This window comes from Xiphophorus maculatus, chromosome 23, assembly GCF_002775205.1.
Source record: "Xiphophorus maculatus strain JP 163 A chromosome 23, X_maculatus-5.0-male, whole genome shotgun sequence".
In the NCBI taxonomy this organism is placed as follows: domain Eukaryota; kingdom Metazoa; phylum Chordata; class Actinopteri; order Cyprinodontiformes; family Poeciliidae; genus Xiphophorus; species Xiphophorus maculatus.
The window spans coordinates 27581993-27603690 of NC_036465.1; the positions used below are offsets into that span (position 1 = coordinate 27581993).

General features: G+C 40.7%; 1 protein-coding gene across 2 annotated transcripts; it reads left to right on the forward strand.

Moving 5' to 3' along the window:
• Positions 1 to 380: 380 nt before the first annotated feature.
• Positions 381 to 21134, forward strand: LOC102220814 (long-chain-fatty-acid--CoA ligase 1-like). Of its 2 annotated transcripts, XM_023328943.1 has the most exons (22): positions 383 to 483; positions 2794 to 2886; positions 6888 to 7182; positions 7769 to 7883; positions 8119 to 8183; positions 8535 to 8636; positions 8758 to 8857; positions 13512 to 13687; positions 13923 to 13955; positions 14035 to 14086; positions 14163 to 14236; positions 15114 to 15191; positions 15287 to 15421; positions 16169 to 16303; positions 17844 to 17939; positions 18018 to 18090; positions 18163 to 18251; positions 18341 to 18457; positions 19213 to 19356; positions 19449 to 19553; positions 20315 to 20386; positions 20494 to 21134. In XM_023328943.1, exons 3-22 carry the CDS (start codon positions 6988 to 6990, stop codon positions 20632 to 20634), a joined length of 2097 nt encoding a protein of 698 aa, XP_023184711.1. In that variant the 5' UTR covers positions 383 to 483; positions 2794 to 2886; positions 6888 to 6987; the 3' UTR covers positions 20635 to 21134. The 2 variants fall into 2 exon arrangements, with proteins under 2 accessions (XP_005807664.1, XP_023184711.1); XM_005807607.2 differs by lacking the exon at positions 2794 to 2886 and having other exon boundaries at positions 381 to 483.
• The last annotated feature ends 564 nt before the right edge of the window (positions 21135 to 21698 follow it).

Sequence of the window (21698 nt, forward strand, 5' to 3'; positions counted from 1 at the left end):
TTTTTGCTGCAGCTGTACAGCATAAAACAAACCCCCCACTGGAAAATGTATTTCACAAAACATGCAGACACAAGAGAAAAAAGAGATCTGATGGTCCTATATGCCTCGTGTGATGTCATTAGTGGAAGCTGGTTTAGGCAGGGTAGATCTTACCTTAAGTAAATATGAATATGCTGGAAAACAGGAAAAAACAGTTAACCATGACGTGTTAATCTATATTTAACACGTCATAGCTGAGGATGGCTCTGAGTTGTTTTATGGAAGTCTGGTTAGTAACTTTAAAATAAAACAGCCGCCGGTGGAAGTTATCTCCGTCATTAACGAGAAATTGAAAATTGTGCCTTGCGCGTTCTTCAGTTTTAGCTTCAGGTCAGTATTGTGTCCTTTACTTTGAAGGGCAAACCCGGAAGTCGCCTTCAAGAACGAAGCAGCTCCAACTTCAGGTGCGCGTGGTGGAGAGCGTGAAGCGGCGGCGAGCAACAGGTAAGAAATGTCAGACTTACGTTGCTGAATTATCACTGTGGTACTGCTGACCTTGATACTACGTAGCTCACACAAAGCGTACTAGAAGTTTTATCCATCTGAAGGAGCGCTCAGAAATTCACTTGGCAAAATATTTAATTACATTTCAGGTTGAACAGCGTGACGTTTTAAAGGTATTTCAAGCACGTATCGGCTTTAAAGCAGCTGTTTGTATTGAGTATTGTTTACTTGTATGGCCAGCGTGTCTTTCTCTGTTTTTATTGTTCCGCGTTAAGTCTGGTCTGTAATTTGTAATTTGCATAAAGTGGAGCAAAAAGGACAGTTTCGCGGCGTCCATTCTCTGGTTAAGCAGCTTTTTGAAGAAAAAAAAATCTGAGTTTTTCTTAACATCTAGTTTTTAGTCATTATTAACTGTAGTTAAAAGCATTTGTGCAATGTTTTTCACTATGGTCCAAAACAGACCCAATTTTGGGTCCTGCAGCATTTCTGCTAACACGATCAATCTAAGCACGTTCTATGCAATAACCAATATAGGCATATTGCAAATCTATGTAAAGGGCAAAAGCTCATCTAAATGATAACAAAATTTTATATCTGGTGAATTCACAAGAGGACGGGTAGCAAGCTGGAAGCACATTTTAACATACTGGACCAGTAAAATAAGCCCACTGTGGCAAAAAAAAAAAAAGCTCAAAAAAATATTTCTGCTTTTTCTACGTTTTCCCTTCCTGTCAGAACAGCCAATTCCTGATAGGTCACAGGAGGTGATGAGGTTTTCACCCTTGTTTTTGTTTTTGATAAAAGCCTTTAATGTGGCTTTTTACCAGAAACTTAAATATGTCTTAATTTGTTACAATAACTGACCAAATAGATACAATTAAATGAAAACAAAATCAGTTTTTTTTTTGTGTCATTCAAAAGACTGCTGGGGGAAAAAAGTGGAAAGAAATAAAAAGCATGAAAATAAATGTGAAAAAAAATCTAATTAGTAAATAAAATAAGAAAAGTAATAATTATAAATAATTTGAAATATTTCAACCATACAAATTGACTTGCAGTTTGTATTGCAATTAGTTTAGTTAGTTTACTAAAACGTGATGTGTTCCAGGGGCAGAAAGTGGAATATGGAAAGTGTGCATCAGTCACATTAGCAGAAAGTACTAGCAAACTGGAATACGCCAAAAAATAATATCGTACAAAAATTGTTGTGTTGTTTTTGTGATCATTTAGAGATGATTTTGAAACTTAACATCTTTTCATCATCTCACAACAGCTTCCCTATCTCTGCTTCAAAGGAGCTTCCCCAAAGCACGATGCTGCCACCACCATGTTCCACTGTGGGCACTTTGTGTTCAGGGTGAAGTGCAGTTTTTACCAGACATAATTTTTATAAAGAACCATAAGTATTCTGGGGATATTTAAGGCGTTTCTGCTTGTGCTTAAGAAAATAAAGGAGTAGGATATCTAGCAACCCAGCGGGGGGTTAAGGGACCTGCTCCACTTCACCTTTCACCTACTTGATAATCCAGCCTTGCACAAGGCGGTGAAATGATTTCTTCAATTTTTATCTCTTGCTCTCATTCCCATCAGCTGACTGTTTAATGAAAATCCATAAAAATGTACCAATGATTGTTTGTACATAATGTTCCAGACCTGAATTGGAGTCTTCTTTATTTTTGTAACTTCATTATTCTACATTTACATTTTGCCTAAACAAAAATCATCCCTGTTTCTGGAAATCAACATTTGTTTTAATATTTAAATGATCAGACTTATCATCGGTTGAGATGATTTGCAGCTTTTCTTTGCAGCTTTTCTTTGTCCGAAGGGACAGCTTCAAATTTTACAAATTAGACGAATGAATGGAGTTCGTTGTGCAACACGTTTTAATGTCCTCCGCAGCCGTTCCACTTTGATCAGCTTTTATCTCGACCCATGAAATCATGCAGGGGGGGGTCATAGGTCACTGAGGCAGAGGTGAGGACACTGAGCTGCTCCTTCTTCCCACTTTTTGAAACACACTGTGGGAAACTTTCGTTCACTCCAGTGGTGTTTTAATTGAACAGAACTGTGAGCGCTAAACAAGTGTTTTATGAGCTTCTGTAAAAGTAATAAAATAGTAGAAGTTGCTTCTCTCTTGTCTCTGTTCCTATCTTGGTCATTGACCGTCTCAAAGGCCAAATGTAAACAATCAGGCCAACTGTCTTGGAGCCGTGGGCCTATCAGAGGGCTTCCTGATGCCTGTGTGATGTGTGATTGGAGGGCTAGCTCTGGCTAACCGTGTATTAACAGGTTCCTGTGGGTTTTTAGTGTCACTTCCTCCTCGTGGAAGCAGCAGCGTTGACGGGGTCGCTGTCCGTGGGTGATCAGCAGAGATTAGGCATCCGCTGCTTTCTGTTCCAGGTTAGTGGCAAACATTGGATAGAACGATACAGAGTTGTACTTTTGGTAGTAGATAAAGATTCTTGTTTTGTCTTCTTTTCCTTATATACTTGTTTTTCCATTTTATGCATCATTGTCTAGTTTTAGTAGTCTGTGAAATCGGTTTAGTTCTTTTACTTTTAAAGTCTACTGACCAGACTCTCTATATCTACGTAGTTTAGTTTCTCCTGTTATATTACCCATATTTCTGTGTAGAGTGAGTGATCCAGTCTGGGTTTGTTTGGCCGTTTCTAAGCCTCCGTCATGTTCAGTAGCAACATGCCTCAGAACTTTGTGTGTTCTTGCTGAAGGAGAAACAGTGAAACCGAATACACAGCTCCTCCTTGGACAATTACAGAGGAAAGAGCATGAAGGGGAATGTTGTCCTCAAGCCTAAGCACCGTTCTTAAATTCTGCATATTCAGGTTTTCTTTTTGTCATTCATCTTTAAAATGAGCTCTCCATTGTTTCCTCAACAGCAATACGACTCAGTTTTTCCCGCCATCTTCACTGAACGGCTCCTTTGACTCCAAAAGCCACATGGACTCAGTCGTTTACCAAAAATGCTTATTAAATTGATGAGTTATTAAACGCTACAGGTGTACCTATCAGACTGTTGTAGCATATTTACAATCTGTAGTCTTTCGATGTGTTCAAATTCCTTGCATGGCGATGCGACGAAGGTTCCTCCAAATGTGTTCCCTCTTTTCCTGTATGGCACTCTGTCCCAAGATTCACTGAAAACTGAACAGGAGATTTTTGTTCTTGTGCAAGAGAGGAGCACACCTTTAAATAGAAGTATATCCAAATGTTAGCTTTAACAGCTTAAACTAGGTTGTGTTATGTTTTTGTCATTTTGCAAAGACGTGTTTTTTATTACAATGTTCTTAAAAAAAAGAGCTAATTAAAAAAATACCTGCACAATTTTTAGCAGCTCGTATTTAGCACCGCCATGGTTGCTAGGCGATGAGACATGTACTGAGGTAACGATGGGACCACCCAATTTGACTGCCACTAATTCTCCGCCACTGGTCTTCAACAATTCCACTGAACTCTGATCCAGAACTCCACAGCATTCTGGGGGATGTAGGCAGAGGAATATGCCTACACCCCCAAGTTGTAGGCATACAACTATAGCTTCTCAACTTCTCACCACTAGCTAAGCAAGGTGAGCGGCATCAATTAACCCACTTACTCTTTGGTTACCTAGCAACAACATGTTGAGCAACTTGCACAGCAGCAGCTTCAGGTTTTGCCACCGAGCCTCATAACTTCCAATAACGATGATAATTTGATCTGATATCCTTTGTGTTCATTTCTTGGCCAAATGCCATGAACTTGAGTCCAGTTTAATCAAGCGTAATTTTTTCCTCTCACTTTCTCACCTGTAGTGAAGGAATCAGGCTCCACCCTGTGCTGTTTTTAAATGTGTCCTTAATCTGAGAGTCTTTTCCCTGCGCACTATGATGGATGGGTTAATTCCACCTCCGGCGGCTCAACCTGAAATTCTGTTCAGAATGTGATATAAGATGACAGTGGAGCCCTTTGATTTACATTTTACTGATTACTAACTCATCTGTGCTGAATACTATCTGATCTTCCAGACTGAAAAAAATCTATATTGATACATACAACCTTCTTCCAAGTATTAATAGGGTAAATAAAAGACAGGAGCAGCTAATTAGATGCACTTTGTTAGCTGATCACATATGACTGCCTGTGTAAAAGCAAGCCAGCTCAGTCATTGACTCTGAGGTGGTGTGAAGACTCACATCTGCAAATCAACACCTCAAAAACGAAGGCCGTTTATGTCAGAAGAGTAATCCCAACTCCAGAGTCCACCTTAATTAATGGGTAAACCATTGAACAGGTGCAGTCTTATAAATACCTCGGGACAATCATTGATGCAAAGCTGATGTTCAAACAGTGTGAATATGAGTGCAGGAAGGGAAAATGGCACCTTTATTTCCTATGGAAGTTGTCTCCTTTTCACAGGAAATAAACAAGGATGATACTGAAGAGTCAGTTTTAAGGTTCCAGATGTTAAGACTAAATATTACTCAAACAGTCTTATCCTGGCATACCGAGGTGGCAAAAAGGTAAAGTACAACCCACTTAAGGAGACCTTAGGCCTCAACATGGCCGTCGAGGGTTCAAATCCCGGCCTGCTGATCTTTGCTGCATGTCTTCCCTCTCTCTCATTGCCTACATTCCTGTCTAAACACTTTCAAATAAAGGCCACTAGAGCCAAAAAAAAAAAAAAACTTAAAAAAACAAACAGTTTTATCCTGAGTCTTTTCTAGATAACAAAGTCAGGAAAACGTTTTGATTAAAAAGAAAAAAAAATAGCGGGATAGGAAAGTACAGGGTTTCTCCCAATGACTATAAGCCTGGCGGGCCGCCAGGCTTTACTTGTGTCCACACCACGCTAAGCATTGTTTGTTTATTTTAGTTTGTTTTAATGTTTTCCCCATTTTAAAGACTTTATAGTTGGTGTGCAGGTATTAATCTTCCAATAACATACTTATCAAGTGATATTTTCTGTCAACTTGAAATATTTTTAATAAAAAAAAAAAAAAAAATGGCGGTCATCCAGCAGCCTACCACCGGGTTTAGAAAGTTTTCTGGAGGAAACCCTGGAAGTAACTCAGCTATGCTAGCTTGACTTTGACAACTTAACATGTACAGTTTATGTGCTGCAGAATTGAGTGTTTTGGTTCAGTTAAAAAGCCAAAAATATAAGGCGATCTAAATACCAACTCTCTGACAGAACCTCAGTACCTCGGGTGTTTAAATGAGCTAATAAACCACAACTGTGTTCAGATGATCACTTATTAATAACAGCAAAATAAACATGATACTGTAACGGACTGAATGTTCTGTTCTTTGTGAGAAATGTTTGAGTGTTTTTTGGTGTTACATTTAGTGGCATTATTATCAGTTGCTGTGGCAACAAGTCTGCGAGTAGAATAGCCGACACAGAGAGCGAGGGAAAAAAAAAAGAACATTAGTGGTTTTGACTTGTTCTTCAATGGTTTTGCCTTTGTTGTCTCGCACTGCACTAAGTGTATAATACCTACATCTCCAGGTTTCATTTAGTTAACAGAATTGTTCTGGGTTCTAAAAGATTCGTCTTTTTGCCCTTCAGCATTTTCCGTATGCATCACTTGCAGTAATGTGCAAGTATGTCTGTATTATCTTTAGTATAGTTTTCGTGTACTTTTTAAATATTTTATCTTTGTGTGAACCAGGCCTGGCAGGCAGGCGGAATCAGCTGTGCCCCCCCTGGATTGGAGGCTGTGGCCAACTCTCTGTTATTCCTAGATCGATTTGATACAGCACAGCCCTCCGTACTTCCCATATCTGTGTTCTCTGTCACTTTTTTCAGAGGTTAAAATTGGTTAATCCGTTAACACGTCGTCACCTGTTTTTCCGAGCCGCCTTTAAACGCAACATGAGCGCTAAGATGCTCGCTCTGGGTTTACACCTGTGCTGCAGTTGCTGTGCAGAGCTGTACAGGTGTGTATTAGAATCATGGCAGCAAACCAGCAAAACGGAACAAACTTTGCACAGTTTTTCCCCCAAACTAACCGACTGAGTTGAGTAAAGCTGTTGGATCCAGACAATGTTAGCTAAATGATGACTAGTTAATACCAGTACAGCACTATAAGTTTAAGTACAGGCTACTGATGTTGTCTTTGTTTAAAAGTGAGTAGTACTTGTTACATTCACTTGAGTAACTATTTTGGAAAAAAAGGTACTTATAAGAGTAGTTTTACTGCACTGTACCTTTTTCTTTTACTTGAGTAATATTATTATTATTGCTACGTAGATTCATTTTGCTCCCCCAAAATAAGCCGATGCCCCCGTTGTTAAACTCGTCTGGAGTTTAACAAGGGGGGCACCTACATGCTACATGGTGTGAACCTACATGCTTCGATGCTGCTGTCACACCTGAATATTCCTGTTCTGTTAAATTCTAGGTCGCCTCCTGACCAGCATCTGTCCAGCGCCTGCGACATCTGACCTGTGACCTTTCCTGAGCCCCCAAGCCCACCTCTGTTTTTCCAGTGCCACAGCAGCATGCTGAGCCAGGAGTTCCTAGAGAAGATGAAGTCCTTAGACCTGGAAGACGTGAGCCAGTACATCAGGAGCATCTCCACCCCCATGTTGGTCAGCATGGGAGCAGTAGCCGCTGCCACCACCTACTACCTGACTACGCGACCCAAAGCCCTCCCACCGCTCTGGGACCTGCACACGCAGTCAGTCGAGGTTCCGGTGAGTTTAAGTCCTGGGGGAAAATGAACACACTTGTATGGAAAAGTGAAGGTTGGACAAACTCAAGAACAAGCCAAGAAAATATTTTTTTTTCAAATGACATGGATAAGTTGTTGTCTACTACAAAATAAAGTTTAATACTAAATATAATTCAGTGCAGCTGTTTGCATGGCATCAACTCATAAGAAATGTCACCTCGAGGTTTCTTTACAAGACGCCTTGAACAGACTGCAATGTGTCAAACGTTCTCATCCATTCCTGGATAAATGTTTCCACCTCTGGGAAAAGAAATTATTTTTGCTAAAGATGTGAGCAATCCTAGAAAATCAATCTCTCTATTGCCGGAAAAATCAACTTACAGTTTACTGAAGACGGATGATGAAACTGTGACAAAGGCTGGATAGTCTGGTCTAGTACAGTCCAAGGACTCCAAAATGCTTCAAACTATCATTCACACACTGGTGCAGCTACATTGTAGCCACATGATCCCTCACAAAAACAAGCTGAATTACATCCTAGACAAAAGCCTTCTTCAGTGCCTGAAATCTCTTTTATTAGCTTTCATAACATGCGTTGTGTTTTTCAGGGCAGTGATTTTGTGCACCGCTCAGCGCTACAGAACGAAGACGGTTACCTGACTCACGTCTATGAAGACGCCAGAACTATGTACGAGTCCTTCATCAGAGGAGCAAGAGTCTCCAGTAAGTGAGACGATGAAGAGCTTAAAGCTTTAACCTGGGATATGCCCTCTGACCCACAGCACAGTTTTCATTTAGGTTTAAGTTCAGCAGATCATCAGTCTCTTGATTATTTCATTTTTACAGTTTTGAAGTAGAAATGAATGTTTTGCAGGTATAAAACCCTTCTCAAGCTGTCTCTTGTTTTTTTTTCTTCTTCCTCACACTTTGACCCTTCACCTCTCTTCTCTCCTGCCAGATAACGGTCCCTGTTTGGGCTTCAGGAAACCAAAACAGCCGTACGAGTGGATGTCTTACAAAGAGGTGCCTGTTGCACTGCAAAAACACAAAATCTTTTTTTGTCTACTTTCTAGAGCAAATATATTATTATATTTGAATTAATTCAAAATGAACTCAGGAGTAACTGTTCAGTAAGATATAGGAATCAATAATTCCTTAATATTGATGAAAAAGTATGAGTTATAAGTGAAATTATCTGCCATTGATTAAAAAAAAAACTGCTTTTTAATTAATGTTAAGGAACTTAAAACAAACTCCTATTTCTTACCAGAAAGTTACTTTTACGTTAGTGTCTACTAATTTAGTGTATCAGCTTATCTGTGCTGCCTTAAGATCCCCTGGGTGTGTGTGTTTGTGTGTTTGTGTGTTTGGTAGGTAATGAAGCGAGCAGAAAATCTGGGTTCTGCATTTCTTCACAAAGGACATTCAAAAACCACCAACCCCCACATTGGTATTTTCTCTCAGAACAGACCAGAGGTACAAACTTTTCCCTTTATCCTTCAGTTTGTTTGTTTTTTTGTTGTTTTTTTGGGGGGGATGTAGAATTCCAATCTAACATTAAATAAGTTTTGTTTTGTTTTGACGCTGTAATGTCTAGTGGACCATCAGTGAGCTGGCGTGCTACACCTACTCCCTGGTGTCCGTCCCTCTTTATGACACGCTGGGAACAGAGGCCATTTCCTACATCATAGACAAAGGTGAAACCCTGCAACAGCAGAATGTTTTGCTAAATTATTCACATCCATTCAGTTTTTTTCACATTTAAATGAGTTACAAACACAAACCTCAATGAATGTCATATGGAAACCAACACAACTAGCATCTAACTGTAAAAGCATATATATATATACAGTATAGACCAAAAGTTTGGACACACCTTTTAATTCAATGAGTTTCCTTTATTTTCATGACTATTGACATTGTAGATTCACACTGAAGGCATCAAAACTATGAATAACACATGTGGAAATATGCACTAAACAAAAAAGTGTAAAACAACTGAAAATAGCCCTTATATTCTAGTTTCTTCAAAGTAGCAACCTTTTGCTGTGATTACTGCTTTGCACACACTCTGCATTTTCTTGATGAGCTTCAAGAGGTCGTCACCTGAAATGGTTTTCACTTCATAGGTCAACCTGCCCTGTCAGGTTAATAAGTGGGATTTCTAGCCTTATAAATAGTCATGAAAATAAAGAAAACCCATTGAATTAGAAGGTGTGTCCAAACTTTTGGTCTGTACTGTACATCTATAGATCAATCTTTATATATATATATATAAATATATATATATAGCGAGAGAGAGAGATGGAGATAGATTAATAGATATATATATTTAGAGATATGGATATGTCTATTTATATATAGTAATATTAATATTATTATTATTATTAATAATAATAATATCAATCCACTATGAAGCGCACTAAATCTTTTTGGACTGTGGGAGGAAGCCGGAGCGCCCGGAGAGAACCCACATATGGACATGGAGAACCAGAAAATCCCATGCAGGCAGAACCAGGCTGGGATTCAAACCCAGGACTTTCTTACTGCAAGGCAGCAGTGTTATCCACTGAGCTACTGTGCAGCCCTGATGTTTTATTCACACCAAAGGAGAATTTAGAAACTAATTAACAAAACAGCGATGACTTTAGATTGTGGCAGGAAGCCGGAGCGCCCGGAGAGAAACCTGCAAACAGGATGTTAACTTTTGATAGTTTATTCACAAAATTCAATGTTTCTTCCTCCTCTAAAAAAACAGCTTTGTTGTTTTGGAGATTAGTGGCAGGAGAAACCATTAGGTGGGATTTTCTGTGGAGTGTGGTGTTTCTCTTCATGCGTTTGCTTCTCATGAATCCTCTTCTTCTGAGCTTGAACTGTCCCATTCGGGGTATTTTTTTGGGGGGGGAATCAGTACAATACGGTTCCAAAGTTTTTCCTCTTCTTCTAAGCTTGAACTGTCCAATTCGGGGTAGTTTTCCTTTTGGGGAATCAGTAACATCCGGTTCCAAAGTTGTTCCTCTTCTTCTAAGGTTGAAGTCTCTACAAACTGTTCTGAACGTTCCAAAAATCTTTCTTCATCTTTTGACTCCCTCCTGCCCTTTTTCAGGGCGGTTTTGTGTTTGCGAACACCAGTCTTACCGCCTGGGCCTTCACTCCTGCTCCTGTGTGTTAACCTGTCCCAAAACAAATCTTTCTCATCATCCTGGGAGCTTGAGAGACGACTTAGATTTTGGGCAGAAGAAACTTCCCCAGCCGGGTCAGCTCTATGTCTGGGAACCAATGGAAATCCGTCCCAAAACAAATCTTTCTCATCATCCTGGGAGCTTGAGAAAGGACTCAGATTTTGTACAGAAGAAACTTCCCCAGCCGGGTCAGCTCTATGTCTGGGATCCGATGGAAGCCCGTCCCAAAACAAATCTCTCTCAACAGGTACTGGAGGTACTCGGAGGTACTTGGAGGTACTTATGCCTGAATCATTTCCAGGAAAGAAATGGTCGAACACTTTCCTCATCCCTGTTGTCACCAGATATCCTAGTCCAAAACCAATTGGGAAAATTAAAGGGTATGGCATTTTGGAAACAAAAATTCTCACTAGACACAAAACCTGAATCTCACTGAAACGTTTGGATTCTAACTGATGTGTTGAGATTCAAGCAGTTAAAGCCTCAGAACTTCTTTGATCTGTTGTGATGTTTATGATGTCATCAGTGACCTCATCAGTGAGGTCACTGTGGCTCTGGGGAGGGTCGGCTTCTGATCGTTGCTATGGGAACGAACAGATAAGTTCTGCCCAACTCAAACTGAAATTATGACCAAATATTTAATAAGTAATTTTTTTCCCCATTTATTTAACATGAATTGATTAACAATAGATTTCTACCTTGGTTTTCTGTACCTGCTGCCATATGAATTGAATTGTCTTTATCCATTATTAATTTGGTTCTGGGAGGAAATTGTTCAGATTTTATAAACATTTGCAAAACAAAATTTTCTCTAATCTTTGTTAACTCTATGTTAATGATCAAATTTAATTTGTTGTTGCGCAACATCTCCCCCCTCTTCAGTCTCTCTCCTCTCTCACTCTCTACTTCCTCTTCTGAGAGGTGAGATGTGCTACCAGCTCTCCGTCTATTGGGTTAATTGAGTTTCCTAAATCTGCTGGGTTTTATCCTGTCCAGAACTGAAGTAAAGTCTGTTTAAGCTGGCATCGAGAAAAGAGTCGCCTGGTTCCTGACGAACTACATCCAGGTGTCCCAACCTTCTTCCCCCTGTGAATTAGCCAGACTGAGCAGCCTGCAGCCAACTAGTTTCACAGAGCTCACCTGTTGACGGTCGCTCTTCTCTTTATGACAACTTGCACTTGGTACAGAACCAGGTTGGTTTTAGTGACTCGGCGAGTCCCAAGGATGTTGTTTTACATATGGGCTACCAGCAACCTATAAAACATTTTCTACCTCTTCCTCTCCAGAATCAAACATCAGAGCTATTTTACAACCATCAAAGAACCTTAAGGTGACTCATTAACTGAATGTCCACAACATCTTTTAGATTTTCTTTATGCTAAGTATTTTATTAGTAAGGCAGTTTTGCAAGGGTCAGTACAGCTTAATTCAGTAGCAGAAATAATCAAATAAGTAAAATCAATCATCTAGTTTATCTTTCCCTAATGCTGACACTGAGAACTAAAAAAGGGAACCTTTGAGAGAGACGGACGGAGCATGGCTTTTCAAACCCCAGACCTGGCCTGATGATGAAGAAGGTGCTGCAGCAGGAGGAGGAAGTTGATCGACGAAGGCCGGGATCTCTGTAGGTCTGATGAGCTTCTTCTCCGCATGGATGGTGACAGGACTTGGGTGCTGGCAGGAAGGAAGGCACCAGTTCTTCTTCTTTGCCTTTGTCTTCATCTTTGTCTTTGGGGTCTGAACCCAAACCCAAACTTTTGGTCTGTACTGTGTATATACAGTATATATATAAAGTAAGTACTTAGCTACTTACCCGTTAGCTAAGTACAGCATAATGGCAGAACTGATACAACTTCTACACCTTGAAGCCTGTCTGCTACACAGTCTTACGTTAGCTAAACATCAATATTCAATGTGTCTATATCTGACATACACTAAAGATTTTATTTAGCAGAAAAGGTTTTGGACTAAACTGTTACTCATGTTAGCCACGTTAGCACCAAGTACAGCTAGTCAATCAACCATCGCTCTGTTCAGGGAATCGCTGATTAATAATCGAGAAATAAATATCAAGCCTGGAAACTTGATATCGTAACGAACTGAATGTTATGTTTTTACCGTAATCTTTGCTCATCTTGCGGCGCGCAGGCGGTTGCCACGGTAACAGGTGTGCTTATACTACAAAGAGAGAGAGAGAGTAAAAAGGTAGGAGTGGTTTTGAGTTGATCACCTGTTCAGGTTATTTTACCTTTGTTTGCCTTTGCTGTGGCTCATTACAGCCGCTGTAGTTTCTAAACGTTGGACTAATTACCTCGTTCGTTTGTGAGTTTATGTCATTCACAACAAACATCAAATAGAAAAAATATTTTATAAAATTTTAACAAACAAATGGTTTCTACCGCAGTAATTATGTGAAATTAAATTAATTATATCCCAACTTCAGAAGATTTGCCTTTACCTTTACAGAGCTCTTTGGTTCCTCCTATCAGTCTGTAGCTTCTCATATTGATGTCATCAAACCAAATGTCAGATCTACCATAACTGACTGACACCTGCTGGCCTCAGGTTTGCAACCAGCTTGTGACTGAGAAACCAGTGACCTCCTCCCAGATGATGATATGAACTTGTTAGTTCCTCTGTCCATTGTAGTAGCTGATATATTGTGAAAATCTGGTAGAAATGATGCACTAATCAGTCATGTTTACATAGAAACAACCACCGTGAGGCTTTGTTTGTGAGACTTGCGGTCACGTGGGTCGGTTGTGGGCGGAGCTTGGTAAGGTCCATAGCGTTGAAGAGCGACAAATTATTTTGCTATTTTACTCTTATAAATATATATTTACATGTATTTGCTAAAAATTTATATTTTGTGCTTTTGTATTTGGCCTTCTTTAGTCTGATATGTGTAAATAAAATTTTAAATAATAATAATAAAATAAACACTTTTCTGATTTTACTTCATCCAACCTTTGAAAGCCATGTTCACATTTACCTTCCCAATCTTACTACTTTATGTTGGTGAATCCCATTAAAATACATAAAGGTTTGTCCTTGTGATGCTAGGAAATGTGGAAAAGGTTCAAAGGTTACGCATGCTGCTATTAGTTATCATTTTTTATCCTGTCCTCGACTCAACCCTCTTTCGTATGTCGGGGTTGTGTTTGTGCAGCTTCCATCTCTACCATCGTGTGTGACGTGACGGACAAAGCCAGCTTGGTGCTGGACTGCCTTACAGACATGAAGCACTCGGTGAAGACCATCGTTCTGATGGAGACCCCCAGCGCCAGCCTGGTGGAGAGGGCCCAGCAGGCCGGAGTCCACATCCTGAGCCTGCAGGAGACCGAGGTCTGGAGACACTTCTTAACCTCTACATCATGTCTGACTGGTGGATTTTAAGGCTGTTTTTTTAATCATGTAATGGATTTTACTTGTTGGGTAACTTTTATTTTTCTCTCTGCTGAGTTGTTTCCAATCTTTATGTCATCATTTTTCATTTTTCCTAAACCATTTTCACTTTGAAGGAATCAAATGTCCTTTTCTCCCCTCGTTTACCATTTTGTTTTACCTTCCTGTTCCTCAGGCTCTCGGTCAGGCCAACTACAAGCAGCCGATTGTAAGTAGCACCAACTCTGCCCAGAACTTTCCAACGCTAACAAACGTGACCTTAAACTCATCTGTTTGACCCCCGTCAGCCCCCTCAGCCTGATGACATGGCAGTCATCTGCTTCACCAGTGGAACCACAGGTAGCACACGCCGTCTGAACCGCACACTAAACACCTTCATTCATACCAAAGCCTCCATGCTGCTGTTCATTTTCAGGAAGCCCGAAAGGAGCGATGTTAACACATGGCAACATTGTGTCCAACTACTCTTCCTTCATCAAACTAACACAGGTGAGAGCTTTTATCTGGACTTACAATCCAGATAAAAACACTTATTTTTCCACTTCTTTAAATTCAGCTTCTAAGATTTGCTCTGATTTTTATCTAGGAAATTTGGGGAAGCAAAAAGACATTTTAACTTATAAAATGGGAAAAGTATCTTCTTCCACTGGCAGATTAATTCACCTATTGATGAAAAAGTTCTAGTTCTATTAAGAAATTATTGACTTAAATCAAATCTATCTTGTTGAAAAGTTACTTGTAAGTTTTATCTTATTTCAAGTGTACAAAGATATTTGCCCCAGAAACTAGAGTGAAAATATTTGTTAGGATTTTGTATTTTTGCTCTTTGAGTGGGAAAGAAACAACAGAACAAATCAAATGTGAAATGATGTAGCATCAAACATGTGAAAAAAAGACCACAGGTATGTACCAAAACAAATGCATACAAATATGGCAGAGAGGAGCCTTCGCCATGAGAAACTGCAGCTCCTACGTCAGATTTATGTTTTGTTTTTTGTCAGCATTCAGGCAGCTGACTCACAGAGGAACCACACCCAAAACAAACATGAAGCTCTGCATGCAATGTTTCTTTATTGAGTTATTTCTGTTCCATCCGTCACTCAGAAAGCCACAAATGGTTTGGGGAGAAAATGGCTTTCACTTTCATATTTCATTTAGTGTTGGCTTGTTGGATTGTTTAGCTTTCCTGCGACGCTGCTGAGTCAGCTGGTTTAAGATGCAGAGTAGGAGGTTTTTATGATCCACGTCCTCACCTGTCCAGTCGTATATTTGGACAACATTAGGAGACTTGATGCTTTCTTTTCTGCCTGTGGTATAAAATCCCTCACCCTGGTGTTTCTACCTTCCTTGCTGTCATTTCCTGTAGCTGCGCTGTCCGCTGAATTCCAGCGACGTCCATATTTCCTACCTCCCCTTGGCTCATATGTTTGAGAGGATAGTCCAGGTATGTCTCAGGTTGCCACCTTTTAGTCGCTCCATCTTCTCTACTGCAGGAACACGCTGCAAAAAAATGTTTTCGGTGCCATCTTTGTCTGACAGGGTGTCATGCTGGTGCACGGAGCCAGAATCGGCTTTTTCCAGGGAGACGTCCGCCGGTTATCGGATGATCTGATTGCACTGAGGCCTACGGTGTTCCCAGTCGTACCCAGACTTCTCAACAGAATGTATGATAAGGTGAGTGAGCCACCTTAACGTCTACTGGTAGGTCTGCAACTAACGACTATTTTAGTAATCGATTATTCTATCAATTGTTCTGATGATTAATCTGTTAAGAAACTGACACATTCTACAGATGTTTCACTTTAGACATTTTTACACTATTAGAAATACAATAAAAATGCAAATAAGCATAACATTTCTATTAAAGATAATTCCAGTAAGAAAGTAAATATTTTATTGTCTAAAATGCAACAACAGCATTTCTTTAGTGTACGTTTGATCATCTGGAGCAACAGGATCCATCCGCAGCTAAAAAAATCATACTGTCTACTAAGCTATTGTTTGTTTTTTGGATTAATACCTGGATAGCAGAAGGTGCTTAATATGAGATTTGCTTTAGTACATAATTTGAAGTGAAGTTAAAATTCCCACTTGAGTTCTGGGTAGTAGATGTGTACATGCAAAGAAGGTTCTTTCATCTTAAATGCAAAATGTAAAGATTTTTGTAAAGGCTTTGGTTTAATTACTGGCCACTTTTAGAGTCTGAATATTCCAGTTATTGATGAACCAATTACAATAATCAATTAATCACGGTTAATCGTGTCAGCTCTAGGAGTTGTAGATCTACCAAAAGGGGGTTGGGAATGATGAGGTTCACCTTGTTTTCACTGACTGTTTACGTGTGTGTGTCTGTGTGTGTGTGTGTGTGTGTGTGTGTGTGTGTGTGTGTGTGTGTGTGTGTGTGTGCGTGTGCACGCTCAGATCTTTGGGCAGGCCAACACCTCTTTGAAGCGCTGGCTGCTGGACTTGGCGTACAGGAAGAAGCAGGCAGAGGTCATGAAAGGCATCGTGCGGACAGACAGCATCTGGGATCGACTCATCTTCAGGAAGGTCCAGGTACGCAGAACCAGCGCACCCATCACTCCTGTTTTTCTACCGCAGAATCCTCTGCTGGGGACAGGATGTCCTACTGGTCACATTGTTCCTCAACTCAAAGGAAACCAAACATTTTCTCAGCACGTTTTTAATTTTTCATTGAATAAGTGGCAGCAGTAGTTGCTGGTCATTTTTCTCCTCGGCTAATGACCGGGCCCTTTATACCCAAATAATAAAGCTCATGATAATTTAACTTTACAACATAGACATGCTTGCAACAGCGGAGCTTACAAGTTTCACCACCACAGAGAGTGACTGTGTCATTCTGAAATCCATCTGACATGAAGTTCAAAAAACCAAGAGAACAACAGAAACATCAGGCTGCTGGTCACTAATGATGAAATCAGTTCAGAACCACGGATGGGTTCGGATCATTTTGACACTTTATCAGTTTCAACTCAGAGCCTGGAGTAGCTTCAATAACTACTGAAGCTACGTTTATTGTTGACGCATTAAACCGAGCACGCAGCAGTGCGCGTTGAAGCAGGAGCGCAGCGGCACGCGCCACATGCGCAGCACCTTGTGCATGTTTGTAACTCAGGGCGATCGCGGTCGCCGCTGTTCACACAAACTGGACGATGTGGAAGATGCTCTTCCAGGCGGCTCCAATGGAAACCTTAACTATAAAAGCCATACTGCTGTCTTGGCTCAAAACGCGCTCGACCCGAACTGTTGAGCGCGACTATAACTCAGCCTTCAGTCCCTGACATCACCGCTGTACCACTGATAACAGAGAAAAGGGGATGTAAGCTCTGCGGCTGGGCTGATACAGTTTACAATCAGTCTACAGTTAACTCACACTTTGTGAATAATGTCAGAGTTGCTACCTGTAACTAGTCCGGCTCCTTCGCTGGGCTGGCAGTTTTGGCGGCTCTGAATCGCTGCCAACAAAAAAGTCCGGTTCATCTCCAAGGCGAGGAACAAAATATGCATCCAGTTTTTGGTTTTTCCTTGCTCGCTTTTTTCCATCCTTTTCAATTTGCCGCTCCATGGAGCTCCACTCTTGTTAACTTAGTCCATAGAAATGCTCTAGCTCATTTGTCATCTGTTACCAAGTGACTGATGATGGACGGCTGGTGACAAGCTTTACCCAGAATACACTTGGAGACAATAAGGATGATCCACTTGTAATTTTGTGTGTCATAAAGTTAAATGTAAATAAAGCCAGTCATGTATAGCACAACATTTTATTCAATATTTTACACCCACTATGTCACTAAAATCAGTCGGTCTTGTAAGGTTTTTAGTAACCATGAGTCAACAATGACTGGGGCACCATATTATATAATCCTACATACACAATACTCAACAGGAGAGGGCCAGCTCTTCTCCAGCTCTCATCAGACGTGATAAAGGTTTGGATCCCTGATGTCATATTCTGCCTCCCATCCGGGCCCCCGCCCCTGAATCAGACTTTGCTGATCAGGTGCAAGAGCTTGTTGCTTACTTTGACTGATATTGTTTTAGATTTCTCAGTAGTATCCCACGCTGCCCCCTACAGGCCAGCCTCGGAGGCCGCGTGCGTCTCATGGTGACAGGAGCGGCCCCTGTCTCCCCTACAGTCCTCTGCTTCCTCAGAGTTGCCATCGGCTGTCAGGTAACGGTTCAGCTGAAAGTTTGCTCTCTGCTGCTTCATAAATCAGATCCACGTTAATCCAATCTTGTTGCTCTGCAGTTCTACGAAGGCTACGGGCAGACGGAGTGCACCGCCGGATGCACGATGACCCTTCCTGGCGACTGTAGTGCAGGTAATGTTTTGCCGCACGAAGCCGTCTAATCGGCCAGTGAGACGTGAACTGAGAGCGACCTCTGCTCAGCAGGTCACGTCGGACCTCCTCTGCCCTGCAACGCCATCAAACTGGTGGATGTCGCTGAGATGAACTACCTGGCCGTAAACGGGGAAGGGGAGGTGGGACACCAACACCAGCCGATGGAATCACGTGGTTTTGTTTAGCCTTCTCTCCCTTCTACATGCAGGTGTGTGTTTTTGTTTTTTAGGTGTGTGTGAAGGGTCCAAACGTCTTCCAGGGCTACCTGAAAGACCCGGAGAAGACCGCAGAGACTATAGATGCAGACGGTTGGCTGCACACCGGAGACATCGGGAAGTGGCTCCCTGTACGTTCATCCAGCTTCATTTATTCTCACATTTTTTGCTATGTGAATTATAGCGATATTGCTTAAAGATCTCGTCATACCAGATTCAATTTTAATTGATTTTTTAAATGTTCTCACTGACAGGAAATATTTTCAAAAAGTGTCTTTTATTTCAGTCATCCCTTCTGTGATTTGTACAATAGAGTTTTAGGGCAAGGTTACAAGAATTTCTGTTAAATTATCATAATATAGTCACAATATTAGCAGACTGCAGATGTATTTTTACCAGAAGAATGTACTGAAATTATGAGGAAGTTTCTAGACTTATTGAGATCTGACATGACCGTGTTGTTTTCTCCTTTTTTTTTCTTTTTTTGCTATTTTTTATTTCAAAAGCACTACTTAATTCCTCTTAAATCACAACTTCATTCTGGTAATATTATGACTTTATTCTTGTAATTTAAAATAAAATTTGGCCCTAATATTCCATTGTAGAGTTGACCTAAATTCCACATAAAAAGAAGCTTTAAAATACGCTTGTCAAACAAGATGGCGGCCTTGAGCAAGGCGACATCACTCTGAATTATGAGAACCCAAGGAGTGCATTGTTGGGGGGGCGAAAAAATACACATTTTCCAAAAATTAAATCTTTATCGATTAATCATCGGCCCCGAATGTGAATCTGACTTTGTTCCTGCTGCTTCTCACTGCGTCCTTCTTATCAGAAGCCTCGATGTTGCAGGGAATAGTAACACGGTGCACACATCTCTCCACAGAACGGCACACTGAAGATCGTCGACAGGAAGAAGCACATTTTCAAGCTGGCCCAGGGCGAGTACATCGCTCCAGAGAAGATCGAGAACATCTACACAAGGAGTGATGCAGTGGTGCAGGTGTTTGTGCATGGAGACAGTCTGCAGGTCAGCCATCTTGAAGCTAAACTGTTTTGGTTTCTCTCAAACTCATCTGAGGCCGCCTACCGTATTGAGACGGGTGTGACTGTTGTCTCCAGGCTTGTCTGGTAGCAGTGGTGGTCCCTGACCCCGACTTCCTGTGTAGCTGGGCCAAGAAGACGCTGAGGCTGCAGGGAAGCTATCAGGAGCTGTGTGGGAAAGCGGTAATCCCAGCAAACTGTTCACAAAATTTCTACGATCACTTAATGACAAAGCCAATTTTCAGAGCTTTACTATGCACATACTTTTTTAGCCCTCAACTAACGATTATTTTAGTAATCGATTAATCAGATGAAAAAATTACACATTCTGCAAGACTTTCATTGAATATTTTTATGTAATATTAGAATTCCATTAAAAGATGCATCTAAATAAGAAAATAAGCACTTTATTGCCTAAAATGCCTTAATATAGCATTTCTTTACCTCAACACTTGATCTTTTGTCGGCATCCACAGCTAAAATAATACTTCTAACATCAACTGGGCTCAACATCAATACAGTGTAGGGCTGATCTGTTGATTAATTTTACAATTAACCAATTAATAATTGGATAGTGAAAGGTGTTTAGGACTCTTTTCCTTTTTTAAAAAAAAATAATTTGAACCAGGTGAAGCTAAAACTGCCACTTGAGGAGTTTTGGTAGAACTGACGAAGTCTATATGTATATATATTTTTGTACAGTTTTGACTTAATTGCTGCTCTGTGTTGTTATTTCAGCAAATGTTCTTGTTTTTGAGTGTGTATACTCAATTTGACGATAAATCGATTTCTAAATAGCTGACCATTATTTTAATAATCGATTAATCACAAGAAATCCAATTAATCGTTTCAACCCTCTTCTTTTTTTAATTGTAACATTTTTTAATTGGCTTGAAATCAACTTCTTGAGGACATCATGTTTACAATTTTACTTTTCTTTATAGGAGGTCAAGGCAGCCATCTTGGAGGACATCCTGCGGCTTGGCAAAGAGGGAGGCCTCAAGTCCTTTGAGCAGGTGCAGCACTGGCTTCTAGACGAGATTCGCAAGACTGTGAATCCTGTAGAAATGTAACAAAGCTGAGATGAGTTGCTGACGAAGCATTATTCTCCGATGTCCTGCAGGTTAAGGACATCCACATCCATACAGAGATGTTCTCCATCGAGAACGGCCTGCTCACCCCAACACTGAAGGCCAAGAGGAACGAAATGCGCCAGTACTTCAGATCCCAGATAGATGAGCTGTACGCTGGGATCAGCATGTAGGAGGACTCATGAGCTTCGTTTGTGTTGTGAGGAGAGAAAGAGGCGGCAAGTCTGAACAGGAAGCTCCAAGGTGTCGAGCTGGAACACAAGAAACGAGCAGAGCAGGCCGACACGCAGCTTTTAGTGTTTGTCAAGCATTTCCAAGACGGGATCTGTGGAACACTAAACCTCACAGTCCAGAGGAGTTTTTACACATGAAGTGCTTTCTATGATCAAACTTCACTACAATACAAACATATGATTTTTTAAAATATTTTTTAAGATGATTCCAATCAGCTCCTATGTGAAAATTTTAAAGGGAACAGTCTCTCCTGCTCCATCAGGAATCATGGTGTGAATAGCCACATGTACAAACTGATTACAAGCCATATATTTAAGCTAATGGTCCTTTTCTATCAGCACGGACTCAGCGTGACCAGCCACATGTTTCCCAACCCTGGTCCTCAAGCCACACTGCCCTGCATGTTTTAGGTATTTCCTTGCTTCAGTCCAGCTGATTTCAATTGATGACTGATTAACAGGCGTTTGTTGAACTGCAATCAGTTGAATCAGGCACATTAAAGCAGGGAAACTTCTAACACATGTAGGACAGTGTGCCTTGAGGACCAGGGTTGGGAAACACTCGGACCCTTTGATTTTGCTGGGGGTCCTGACTAACGTCAGGAGACTATTAGTCACTTGTTGTTTAGGGGGTGGAGACTCTGTTTGCATCACAGGAGTGATGCTCTTACGATAATCCGACCGCCATTCATTAAAACTCCCAACAGAGACAAAGTCTGACAAAAAGCCACACGTAGAGCTACACTGCTAGGTGCTAGTGGAAAAGGACCACAAGAGTCTTAGCCATTTTTAGATCAGCATGGTCATCTCTGTACATTAGATGTACATTTTAAACTGTTTTCACTGTTAATGTATGAATAAGCTTGGTGCCTCATGAACTAGTTCAGACACTGAGGACAACGCAGTCTGATCTAGGTGTGTTTGGGGAACTCGGGTACCTATGGGAACAACATGGGAAATCTTTGTAATGTATTAATTTATTTATAATAATGATGAGAAAAGGT

Bases quoted from the DNA above. Each gene is read 5' to 3' on its own strand.
- LOC102220814 (XM_005807607.2), top strand. From the start codon at position 6,988: ATGCTGAGCCAGGAGTTCCTAGAGAAGATGAAGTCCTTAGACCTGGAA. The intron at 15,422-16,168 runs GTGAGTGAGCCA...GTGCACGCTCAG, and splicing joins TCAACAGAATGTATGATAAG to ATCTTTGGGCAGGCCAACAC. The intron at 20,387-20,493 runs GTGCAGCACTGG...GATGTCCTGCAG, and splicing joins GCCTCAAGTCCTTTGAGCAG to GTTAAGGACATCCACATCCA.